This window comes from Megalops cyprinoides, chromosome 6, assembly GCF_013368585.1.
Source record: "Megalops cyprinoides isolate fMegCyp1 chromosome 6, fMegCyp1.pri, whole genome shotgun sequence".
Taxonomy (NCBI): Eukaryota; Metazoa; Chordata; class Actinopteri; order Elopiformes; family Megalopidae; genus Megalops; species Megalops cyprinoides.
Window position 1 is genome coordinate 11,118,196 of NC_050588.1, and position 12,587 is coordinate 11,130,782.

The following is a 12,587-nucleotide window of genomic DNA, read 5'->3' on the forward strand; positions in this document are numbered from 1 at the left end:
CACATCAGAGAATCTCTGTGATGCAGGGCAGTCATTATGGAGTACCCGCCACGCATCCAGTCAGCCAGAGAGTCGAGGAATAATGTGGCCAATTACACTGGTGGGTGATTAGGTGGCCAGATTGAGCCCCATTTGGAATTTGGCCAGGGCTCCGGGGTCTGCCAGCTCCGCTCGTGGGCCGGGCAGCCCGGGAGTGCTTAACAACCACGGGGAGTTAAACTTCGGCTCGGCGTCTCATCTGGAAGACGCCTGGAGCTACGCATAGCTGTGGTATCGCACCTTACAACAGTGACGTCAGAGGGCATGGTTTAAGGACGTCTGCTGCAGTGTTTCTCCTTCCAGATGGAGCGGTGGGGTCGTAAATCTCTCCTCTGGTGTTCCCCAGAGAGAGGACGCTTTGCTGTAATGTCTCTCAATAACGTGTAAACCTTGACAACAGGGCTTACATATTACCACCCCGTGACAGCGATGATGAGGCAGACAACGGCCACGCCAAGGCTTCTGGAACCTTCCCAGGACCTCCAGGAGCGGCCCGTTCGACCCATTACTGCACCGCGTCGTCGGGTCTGAACCAGCCAATGTCAGTGAGGAACCCAACCGGAGGAGCCCGTGGCTAAGAATAGCCGCAGTGAGTGCGGCTGAGGAGAGTGGCACCTCCCCCCACCCCACCGCTGCCATCTCGCTCGTCCACGCGGGCGACGCATGCGGTGCGGCCTGGAGAGCGAGGCAATCAATATTCAAACAAAGTGCCGTCATCTTCCCGAGGCTAAGTGCCAATCTGCCCAACCGGGAGGCCATGTGCATTGACTTACTCCCACTCTTCCCCCCATCCCCCACTGCCAGGCACCATGTAGTCCCCGGATACAGACAGGCAGCCTAAGAAATGGAAGAATGTTATCTGGCAAGGATTACCATGTGCTTACAATATAAGCTTGTATTGGTGACAGTGTGTGGGTAGATAAATAAATGTAAATATATAAAATTATATATATAAATACTTTGTGGTTTAAACTTCAACTGCTGGGTGCTGTAGATATACCCTGAAAGCTGGATGAGATATGGAGCTTTCATAGCCCTTTCAGTGCCTGGACTATCACTGTCATTCTGGCGACTTAATATGAAATACGATAAGACTGTAATGTGTTTAACAAAGAACAACAGCTGCTTAAAATCAATCCCATCCTGACGTCCGCTCCGAAAATGATCTCATGGAGACCATAAAGATATTGGGTTTCATTTCTGGTCTCTTTTCTTTTTTCTTTGAGATTCTGTGATGGCGGGTGGTGTTTAGCGGTAACACCAGGATGAAGCGCTCTGTGCCAGCGCTCCTGCGGGCCCGCGCTCTCTGCCAGCGGTCTCAGCTGGCGTTGTGTGCCGCTGCCGTTTCGGGGTCAGTACCTGGGCCCGTCCCCGCGCCCCTCTGTGTTTCGTCCCACCTGCGCGTCGGCCGCGCGGTCCACCTGCTCAGCCCGGTGCGTCTGGGACCGGCCTCCCTTGTGCATTTGCGGCCAGCTGCCGTCACGCCGCCCAGCTCCCCGCTACTCCCGCTGACAGCGGAACGCCGGCTTCTTTTCAGCACTGCCTCCTGAAACGCAGACGCTCGCGACGAACCGCCCGGCGGAATTCTTTGAGCTCTCAGCTGCGTGTTCACTCTCCAGGGTGAAAGGAAGGCGGCCGTGACCTTTAACCCCCACCTTCTCCAGGCATACAATAGAAATGAGCTGTGTTGCACAGTCGAGCTTGCATGAGTTGACACAAGCGCCTTTTTCCTGAGCGCCCCGTCTCGTTTTTTATACGCTGTCTGTTTTTGAGAGGTGAGGCTCTGCCATTAATAAAGACCACACCTCTTGTCACGAGAGTTCGGTCGTAAACCCTCTGTTTTCCCTCTCTGAAAACATGGGGAGTCGCGTTCCAGGGAATGGGTGTAGTAAACATTAGCTCATAACCCTTCCCTCAGAGACACACTGTCAGCACATGTCACTGGGCCAGGACAGGCCCATTCCACTAGCTCAGCAACAGATCTGAGCTAACAGCAGGACTGTAATGTTTTTTTTTTGTGGGTTTTTTTTTTTTCAAGACGCCCACTGAAGAGCAAGTAGGCGTGCTGGCAAAGAGCTTTCTCGTTTTGATGTTCCAATCATCAGATTTTCACGTTTGGTTTACAGCCATCCCCCACCACCACCCCCCCTACTAACCACTGCTCAAGTGTTCTGTGGAGAGTATTTTAATCAAAGGTTGCAAGAACAAACAATTTTTTTTTCCTTTGATGTAGCAGATCTTGTGGTCTGCCGAACGTAAAACTAGCCTATTAGTGATGGACAAAAACACTAAAGGCCTATTGATCCACTGCGGATGGCTGGGGCTCATCGATTTGCCATCACTGCTGCCGATCCTGGGCCAGTCTCTGGCGTGAGTGGGCAGGGACTCCCACGGCGGAGGCTCCGGCCCACTTAGCGGTTGCCATGGCGATGGGCCCCCGCGGCAAGGGACTCCATTACCGAGGAGCCACGTGCCTGCCAAATGGAGGAGGAGCCCCGGGGGCTAGTGGTAGCAGCTGTCCCCTAAGCCAGTCCCCCCTCCCGTCCAGAGATTCATACGGGAGACCAATTGCCATGCGGCGCGAGTGTGTGTGGTCGGTGTCACGTGGTGCATGTTGCTCGAGAGTGCCACGTTTTCGGCCCGAGGGCGAAGCATCTCTCGCCAGATGATGCTCAGCCGAGCCTGCCGCTGCCATGCCTGAGATGTCACCGTGGCTCCTCGGGGGCGCGGCGCTGATTCGGGGCAAAAGATGCCCGTCTGTCGCTCTGACGAGGGTGGGGGAGGAACCTCTCGTGGCCTCTGCCTTCTTCTGAGACCAGGGACTGAAACCAGGGGACCTCTGAGCGCGAGCAATATCCATGTCACATTGAAGGGGACAGTAAAGACAGATGAGTTCTGCAAACACTTTCTCTTTCTCGGTGCCTGTAACAGGACAAAGGGCAGCTGATCTCTCACACAGCACGGTGCACAGTGACTCACCGGTGAGAACAGTCTGAGAGCTGTCTGAGACTCTGAGGGAGAGAGGGGGATTCGCTTTGAGCCCTGCTGACCTGAGACTGTGGAGAGTATAGATAAACATCGTGTCTGGGCCAAAATTGCATTCCTCTGTGGAAGAAAAACTGTCCCAGCTCCCAATAATTACATGGGAAACATCAGTTCAGAGGACTTTTTGTCGGTATGGATAGACTATTGGCTTTTAATACACAGTAAGCTCGTCCTCCGCACGTTTCAATGTTCGACCCGTGTATTAAAACTAATCTCACGCTTCGCTCGCTTCTGCGACAGCTTTTGGGCCGCGGAGGAAGAAGGATGCACGTGCCTCAGCCGGGCCTCCCTGAGGCAGCGAAGCAGGCTAATCTAACTAGCGGCGAATCGGGCACCATGTGGCGCGGGAGGGTCCGGCGAGCGGCAGCGAGGCTGGCAGTCATCCGCGGCTGATCTGTGACACGGATACACGGAGCGGCGCTCCGCCGTCTCCGCGGCGTTCCTCTATCCGCGTGAGCCACGGTCGAGCGAGTGCCGCGCTGGCTTTTGTTCTGTTCCTCCCCGCCCCCCCCCCCAGGTAGAGCGCGGCAATTTCTCTGAGCATCGCTGCGTGCCGTGCGCCACGCTTGCTGTAATTTGCTCGATGCCTAGTCGTTTAGGGTTTATTTGAGCTCGCGACAGGATTGTATTCTCTTTAAAATTGCATCGCTGGCGTTGAGGTCGTGCGGTTTTTACCGCGCTGTATTTTGTGTTTGCCGACTAATTCTTCCGCACGCTGCCCGGGAAATAAGGCGACCTCCGAGATCTGAAACGCATCTCGATTCGTGCCCGAGTGACAAGTGCCGTGGCCTCTGAACTTTATGCCAGCCGGCAGGCGGAGAAAGAGACGGCAGCTTGAAATATGTGTGCACGCAGTGATGGTTAAGAAATACAACCCCTCCCTCTCTGGAATTCCTGGGCAGCCCACCCTGTAATATTTACCGTTATTTGTCATTTCATGTGTCGACTGCGGAATCGCCCCTGCGATCAGTCTTCAAAGCCGGTGTCGCGTTTGTATAGGCAAGGCCAGCGGTGGTCTGCTGTGTGAGACACGCGGGGGGGGGGGGGGGGGGGGGCACCCTGCCCCTCACTCTCCAGGGTGTGGTGGTCCTGAATGGGAAAGGGTGGGGCAGGGGGAATGGGTGCGGTACACCCTGGGCCCGTGACAGAGGAATCCTGCTGGCACGTTGTTGTCTAAACATGGTCAGCTGCAGCGCAAGACCAAAGTACGCCGTGCGGGCGCTGATCTGTTCCGTAGAATGATTGGTCGCTTAGTCGTCTGGGCCTGAACGCGTCTGCTTTTCTTTCCTAGTGCTTTTTTCGTCCTCTTCCCGGAGATTTAACTTCCATCCTTTCACTCTGAGGCCATGAGTTAAATTGTGAGTGTCATTATTTAAGATGACAGAGACTGTAAGGAGCAAGAGGCAGAGTCACACTGAAATTGTAAGATCCCAATCAAACAAAAGGACCAGCCTTTCTTAAATAAAATGCAAGGAAAGTAGTTTGTTTGGATGTCCATAAGTGGTGAGAGTTCTTTTTTCAGACAAAAACCTCAGGGTGACACTGGGGAATCCTTTGGATGACATTAGTTGTAATGTTTTACAAGTGTAGATTGTAACAAGAAAGATACAGTGAGAGTAATACTGAAACTGGAGGCTGGTGTATGCAATATTGTGGAGTAGTGGTCAGGGGACTGCACTTTGAAACCTTTTCGAGGTTTCAGGTTCCCAATTTCTGCTCCACTGCCAGGCCCTTCAGCAAAGTACCTAGCGTGACTTGCTTCAGTAAATATCCATATGTATGAATGCATAAGAGGAAAGCTGTGTATGTTTCCCTGGATAAGGGCGTGTGCAAAGAATATAAATTATGAATTCTTTCTTTTCAGCGTTGACTTTACATTTAACGCAAGGGTTACAGCACAGCTTCATGTTTTCTTTAGTTTTTTTTCCACATCGTTTAGCATATGTTTGTAATATGCTTCGGTGTGTTAGCCTTTTGCTCATTGATGAGGAACACGTTATGTTTGCGGATCTGAAACAGAGAAATGTGTACTGGCGTCACTCAAAAGCCGTTTCTTCTTTTGCAGGGCGAACATCGATGAGGTGGAGACGGACGTGGTGGAGATCGAAGCCAAGCTAGATAAGGTGAGACCTGAGAGGGGAATGCCGGAGTGTTTTTCTTTTTGGCTCGCAGTTCCTCTCTTAGATAGCTCTCCTTTCATCTTCAGGCTTGAGGTGCAGCACACAACAGAGGATGCGCAAATGACCCGCTGGAAAAATACCTTTAGCAAAGTCTGTCGTCAGCTTTGAAATGGAATTTTTTGAGAAGCATCGCTACTTTGAGGTTAACCAAGAGGAAGTGGCCTGCGAAAGTACCTGTTATTTCTTGGTACAGTACCTTCCTGGTCAAAACAGTCAATGACAACACAGTCATTGATTTTCAATGAATGGTGCTCTGGCCAGGCAGAAACTGATCAGTTTCTCTGAAATTCCTTGTCCAATTTGGTATACACCAAAACAAAATTTTAAAAAATCAGAAAAACATAAGGACAATCTACTGAAACAAACTATAAGTAGACAGTTGACCGACAGGCATTTACTAGCTACACAAAGCCTAGTAAATATGTATGTCGACCATTTTCTTAAACAAATAATACATTTACAGCCATTGATCTCTTACTGTTATTTTCCGAACGTTAACGTCAGTAGATATATTTGCCCCTTTTGCAACTGGTTATAAGATGTGTACTATAAGTGACCAATTATCAGCAATGACATCTTGTGAGTACAGGCTTATGAGCATAGCCTCATGGTTCATTAAGGCTGTTGTGCATGTCAGTTATCATTATACCCATTATATATGTGAATGTAAGATTATGACAAGACACAGAGCATATCGTGTTTAATATATTATGTTTTACGTATTTTTTACAAGGGATGTATTGAATGTCAATTAGTGTCATACAAATCATATGGTGCATTGATGATTACACTCATATGAGTACAAGATATATTTAACATGTCTCATTAATGTACCCGAGGTACCTAAGACATGCATTAAATTCACACCCTTCAGTTACACAGAATACCATGCCATGCCATGATTAATTGAAATCAACAGAACCTGTTAAATTACTTATGGGCAGCCAGGCACGTGCCAATTAAGAATTCATTCCTTTTCGATGAAAACTCTAATGAGGTCAAATGAACTGCCACTCAGTTTTATAGACTGGGGAATAGCATTATGTATTTGATGGCTGGCTGATTGACTTGTTCATGTAATCTGTTGAATTTGGTATATCTTTTTAAAGCTCCTGGGAGAGCACTCATGAGAGAAACCTTGGCCACTGGGCATTGAGGCTTTCTGTCACCCTGTATCTCTTCTTGAGCAAGGTGTGGCTCTACGCAAGGGTTGTGTTGCCGTTGTGCTTATGCCTGTTGTGTAGGATGGAGTTGACCTCAAAGCGATGTCATTACTTTTTGAAATCCCTGCATGGTATTATTAAATTGGAGGAGGCAGCACTTGAAACATTAGCGTCCTTCAATCACTGGTTGACTGACTGAGTGGGTCCCTTGTGCTAAACAACAGTACCTGCTTTTACCCCTGGATAAAGGTATATGCACTGGAAAATCTTTTCTTTCACAGTGCAAGGTTATTCCTGGTTGCAGGGCTGTCATTCCAGCAACTTCCAGTTTAGCGCAATGCATTTGCAATTGTAATCTGAATGTAGCATTACTTGCATTACTGCGGTCACCCGGACGGTGTGCTCCACGCCAGACTTGTAGTCTACGTGGGGGCCGATTACTCAAATGTGCAATGTAATCTCTCTGATAATCTTGCATAACTGTCTAGTTTGGGGTGTTTTTTTATCAACGTTTCATGGAGATCGAGGAACAGGAATGGGTAGAATCTGTTTGACTGTTTTTTGAGCATTTTGTTTCCGCCAGATGCTTCCCTGTAACGCCTGTGAGGTCACTGTCCCATCTGCTCTGATGGCCTTTGATTGTCTCTGTCCATGAAGCCAGTTTCTGTGTCTTGTTACCACCAGCTGCATTTGCCTCTATTGGCTATAAATGAACGGTGACATTAATGCCATTACATACCATTGACTTTTATCTTAGGCAGAAAACAGAGTGCCTTATGGGTATATATTCTGCCGTATGTTTTAACTGTGGTTGTTTTAAGCCAGCATTCCTTCCCTATGAGGAGAGGTGATGTAGCCATGAAGTCATCGGATTATCAGATCAGGTGAAACAGAAAACAAAAAGGAAATGAGAAGGTAAAAAAGACCTTGTCTTGTGACCTTTCGGGAGCACTGGCGACGACAGCCCCAGTTACAACCAACGCTCCTTGCCCGTGTTTGCGGTGATTGGCAGTAACCTGGCAACCAGGCTCATGTGTACCCAATCCAGCACCATCACAAAAAAAAAACCCTTTTCCCCCTTTCCCACCCATCGGAAGCAGCTGGGATTTATTCATCAACGGCTAGACAGAGGGCACCCCTTTTCCCAGCGGGGCTCCCAGGGGTTCCCAAGAACTTTGCAGATTTTTGGGATTAGCAGTTGGAGAGGGCAGTCAGCTTCGCTTGGCACCGCTGAGCAGCTGTCAGGAGAAGCAGCCTGCCAGAAGAGGGGTTTTCGGCCCACCCTGTGGGAGAAAACCTGCCCGCTCACCATGCTGTTAGTGATTTGGTCAAAAATAATAATAATTAATGTGAGAAATAATGCAAAACTGGGATTTCAGATTTTTTTAATTAGACATTTCTTTCCTGTTGTGTATGGGTCACTGCTTTGAGCGGGGCACCGTATGCGCGGCCGCACGTTGTCATCTCGCCCCACCCCAATCCCAGGTGGAGCCGCAGGTGGAGACTCGTTGGGGCCTGCTGGCAAAATGCCGTACGCCCCCACCCTGGGCTCCGCCCTCCCAGCAGGGCGCGGCCGGTGCGGATCCACGGCCTCGCTGTTTTTCCACAGTCTGACAGCAGACATCCGGCCAGACGGGTTTCTCAATCCGTCGCTGGTGACGAAGCTCTGCGCCGACCTGTCCCCCCGCAAATCGGGAGATTAATGGCAGCATACGTGACATCCGGTTCTGTCACCTGTTTCACAGGTTTGCCCTGAAGCAGCGTGTGGATGCGGTCTCCCCAGCCTCAGTCTGCGAGGACCTGAAACACACCGCAATCTCAATTTTAGCTTTACAGAGTTTATTTCTGAAGCCATTGTTTAAGAAATATCATGTGGAATAATGTGGTATAATGGATAGGCTGATGCTGTAGTTCACATATGGAAGTGTACAGAGTCAGTCGTCTGTGTGCATGGCTGTGGTGGATTGGCGTGCTGCAGTTTTAGTGTGAAAGCGCACAAGTGCACAAGCATTAGCGCGCAGCTTGATTTGTAGCAACAGATGGCCGAACGGACTGTAACCAACATAGCAGTTTACAGTAGATTTTTCATATCTAACATTCCAGTGTTACATTCAGAGTTCGTTAGTGAGCGGTTTGCCCACTCTGGCATGTAGTGTCCTGTGTTGAAGAGTTCAATGTTTTTCATTGTTTCGTTGTTCAAAATATCTATCGACCAACAGATCTTTTTTTTTGTGATCGTTTATTTTATTGAGGCATGGTGTTTTTGTCCTGGTGCCAGCGCTTGTCGGTCAGTCTCAAGTAGCCTGTTGTGCACATGTCTCGTCGGCGGCGACCGCACAGACGGGCCCACGAAAACCCTCCTGGGAACGTTTTTTGAGTTCGCACGTGCGCGCACTCCTCGCACCACAGGCGATAATTGAAGGCCCAGAACAAACATGCAACCATACCGGGCCCCCCCCCCCCCCCCCCCTGTAATTACCGAGTCAGACCTAATGGTTTTCAGCATCTGCTGAGGGGGCGAGAGGGTGGAAGGCTTTCATCGCGTGTGTGATTTAATTGGCATGCATGGTGCGGAAAAGCGGCTCACACCTGTCCCCGGCACGGACAAGGTGGATTTGCCGCTTTTCCGTGGCCTGTGGAATGGGGGCGGACTTTCAGTGCCGGGGCTCGTGGGATTCCGCCACAACTCAAAGGCTGCTGCCCGCTCCCAGCGGGAAAGAACATCTGCGGCCAGGTCACGCTTCGCCTCGGCTCCTTTTCCAGCTGTGTACATTACTACAGGGAGACAGAGCAGGTCACCGAATGACATACTGCACCTTAGCGTGTCATGTTCAACCGCAACCTTTGTTAGGACCCGTCACACATGTGGATCAACTTCGCTCCTCCGTAAGAAGGGCTGAATGTTTCGTTGAAAGTCATCAAGGCAAAGCGTGTTGTTTTCTCTGTTTTTTGAGAAGCCGAGTACCCCATGCAAAGGTTTTTTTCTGTGCCAACAAGCATTGCACAGCTGGAGATAATTACCTTTGCAATTAGCCTTTTGTACACAGCGTGCAAAAAAAGAGAAAGCTGTCACATTTGAGGTGCTGATGCTGTCATTTTTGTGTCTGGAACAAAAGGTGTGAAAGAGTTTATTTAAATGTTTGTTAATTCCGGCAGGATTAATCGTACATTGTGGCCAGGGAGAGCATTTCAAGTCGTTAAATTTATGCAGCTCTTGAACCTCGAATGAGATCATGTGCTGAAGTGTTTTAGCGCCTTTCACATGCAAATGCTGTTCTGGTTTAAATCATTTTCCCTCAAATAAAGTGATGGGTGAACATTTTAAATCACAAAAATCGCAACAAGAAACACATTACAATAATATGTACAGGCATACAGGTGTTCAAGCGATACAGAAATCTCAGTACCCCACAGTAAGGTAGATTCTCCCTCGCCTCCACAGTTTTAGTTAAAGGATATTGTTAGGGATGCCATTCAGATACTGACTGTTTTCATGCACAATGTTTCATGACCCATCCCTTTCCCTCTCTCTCTCCTCTTCTCTCTCTCTCTCTCCCCCCCCCTCTCTCTCTCTCTCTGCCAGCTGGTAAAGCTATGCAGTGGCATGATCGAGGCAGGCAAGGCGTATGTCAGCGCCAACAAGCTGTTCGTCAATGGGATCCGGGACCTGTCCCAGCAGTGCAAGAAGGACGAGATGATCTCGGTAAGAGGGACTGTGGCTCATGGCTTAAAGGACACCCAGGGTTGTCCTCTGGGGTTGCCTTGGGCATGTGTTTGGTGGGACACAACAAACGTTTATTAATTTAGTTTACCTGTGTGCTCGCCCTGTCCAGATACACACATTTACTAATGCGGTTCATTTTCAAATACAATGTACATTGACTTCAAAATCAATTGAATATTATCTGTAAGATGATGTTCTTTGAAGAGGCTGAAAGTTTTTCAGAAGATGACCGACTGTGGCCTCTAAAGGAATGGTACTGTATTTTGATTCACAGTCTTCCAAGCGATAGTCTAGGATCAGATTTCCCATTCCTGGACTTCAGACATCAGTCTGTCAGAGCAGAATTCATATTATTCCCCGAAACATTCTTTCTCATCAACGATCCTGACATTTATGGACAATCCCTAATCTTTGTAAGGTTACTGTCTCTGTTTTTTTTCTCCCCATGTCTGGGCTTTCCAAGATTCAGCAACGGCCGCCCTCTCCAAATATCCAAGCGTTAATTAAATTTATTTACTTTTTACGGGGGCTGCATGCATGTTCAAAAAATGCGTCTCGCCTCTTTTTAGGCTTTTTTGGATGTGGATTCGCGGTTTCCTGTGTTGTGACTCCACTTGAGTCAGTGATTTTTACTCCCTATCGGGGGGGGGGATTAGTCAGCGAGAGTGGGGCTCAGGTCCACGCAGACTCTCGGGCTTCTTGGCCCCCGCCGCCGAACCTCGAGCATTTCCAAGTCCCTCCTGAGGAACCGGCGTTGGAAGTAGACTTTCTGCCGCCAAATGGAAGTTTGTTTCAGAGACCTCTCTGGCTCCCCCGCGGATCTCCCCCCCCCCCAATTGTCTCAAGCCAGAGCTTTTATTTAACCGGAGCCTCTTCTTGCATTTTCCGTCGTAAAGCTGGCCCAGACGTCCCCTTGCGTTCCGTTTTGCTTACCTTGGTGTGCCAGACGTGAAAACAGTTCATGCCAACGTTGATTGCGCCCCATACCCCACGCCCTATGTAAACCCTGCGGAAAACACATCGCACACACTGCCCGTATATGATATTATTTGTGCATTCCTTCTATATTCATGTGCAAACAAAAAGGTCGGAAGTGTAAAGAGAGAGGTTCAGAGGCCGTGCGCTGCACATTTCGGCCGCGGAAACATGTGAGGCATGTATGAGAACAGTGCGATTACTCAATCGGCTCTAATGGCCCCGATAGGGGCCGGGCTCTGAGCGGGTCCTTGTTTTTGTTTTCTAGCTAATGCTCACTAAATGCCGCTTGAGGTTGTTTAGTGAGAAAATAAAACCCAGGGAAAGTGTTTGTTTGTACACACTACACATTTATTAATCACCCCTGTCATTAGCCTTTGGGCTGTTGACTTGACAGTTTCTGTAGAACACGTTGACTGAGGTGTACTGTGTATAGTGCTTATTGACTTTTCCCTACTTATTTAGTTGTACATGTCAGATTGTAATTCTTTGGTAAACAGCTGTTTTTTTTTTTCAGAGACTCACCTTAGGTCCCCTTCAAGCATTTTGGGACCCTGGCTGTGAACAAGTGTTTATGCGGCTGCTCTGTTCTCATTTGCAGGAGTGCCTGGAAAAGTGCGGAGAGAGCCTCCAGGAAATCGTCAACTACCACATGGTGAGACGCAGTCCCCCATCCCCTCCCCCGACCGTCGCTCAAAGCCACTGGCGAGGCCAGTAATCGTGGGATGGGTCCGTGGAGAACGCCGCTATGACATCAGCACATCTTGAAGCACTAATGCGAGCGGGCGTTCACCTCTCCCCAGGGTCCATTATTGCGAAACGGTGTTACTCATGCTCTTACACACCGGGGGCAGCCTTTCCACACGTGATATCAGTAATCCCTTGCGCCCGACTGACCTGCTGCATTCTGCCATCCTCAGCTGCGTCAGGGCTCCTAGAGAAGACTTGCGTGAGAGAGTGCAGGGCCAATAGCAACACGTAAACAAGATGGGGGGGGGGGGGGGGGGGCAGGGGGGGTTCGTGTGGTTGAAGTCGGCGTCCCGTTGACCCCAAGTGCGCAGAATCTGGTTTCAGCGAGGGGAAACGTGCATGAGGTGTTGGCTCTCTGAAAGGCAGGATCGGTTTCCTGTTTGGAGGACCATCTTTAATTGGAAACATAGCGAGGGAAGGAATCTGGGAGCTAGTACGGGGGGGGGGGGGGGGGGGTGGTTCGTGTTACCGGCCGGCCACCTTGCCTTTCGGTGAAAGGGGAAATTCCGAGGCCGCGGTACAAAGGACTTGAGGCTTTTTTTTGTAATTGTTGACCCAGAGATCGCTAATCTCTTCCCATTAGGGGCTGGAAGCCACCTTCCCTTCTGGGAGAGGCGTCATTATTTTCGTTCTTTGGCGTTTCGCTCTTTTTCTCCCCCTTCTGTTCTCATCATTAGGCGTCTTTTGAGAGGTGCCTCTGCATCAGGGCTC

The 12,587-nt window shown here is 49.5% G+C and overlaps 1 protein-coding gene across 4 annotated transcripts in view; it reads left to right on the forward strand.

Moving 5' to 3' along the window:
* The window catches only part of LOC118779118 (arf-GAP with coiled-coil, ANK repeat and PH domain-containing protein 3-like), a 96,301-nt gene that overhangs the window by 33,180 nt on the left and 50,534 nt on the right, over positions 1 to 12,587 (forward strand). For all 4 annotated transcript variants that reach the window (XM_036531019.1, XM_036531021.1, XM_036531020.1 and 1 more), the window contains exons 2-4: positions 5,150 to 5,207; positions 10,011 to 10,130; positions 11,728 to 11,781. In XM_036531019.1, coding sequence (XP_036386912.1) covers positions 5,150 to 5,207; positions 10,011 to 10,130; positions 11,728 to 11,781 — 232 coding nt within the window. The remainder of the gene's footprint in view (positions 1 to 5,149; positions 5,208 to 10,010; positions 10,131 to 11,727; positions 11,782 to 12,587) is intronic.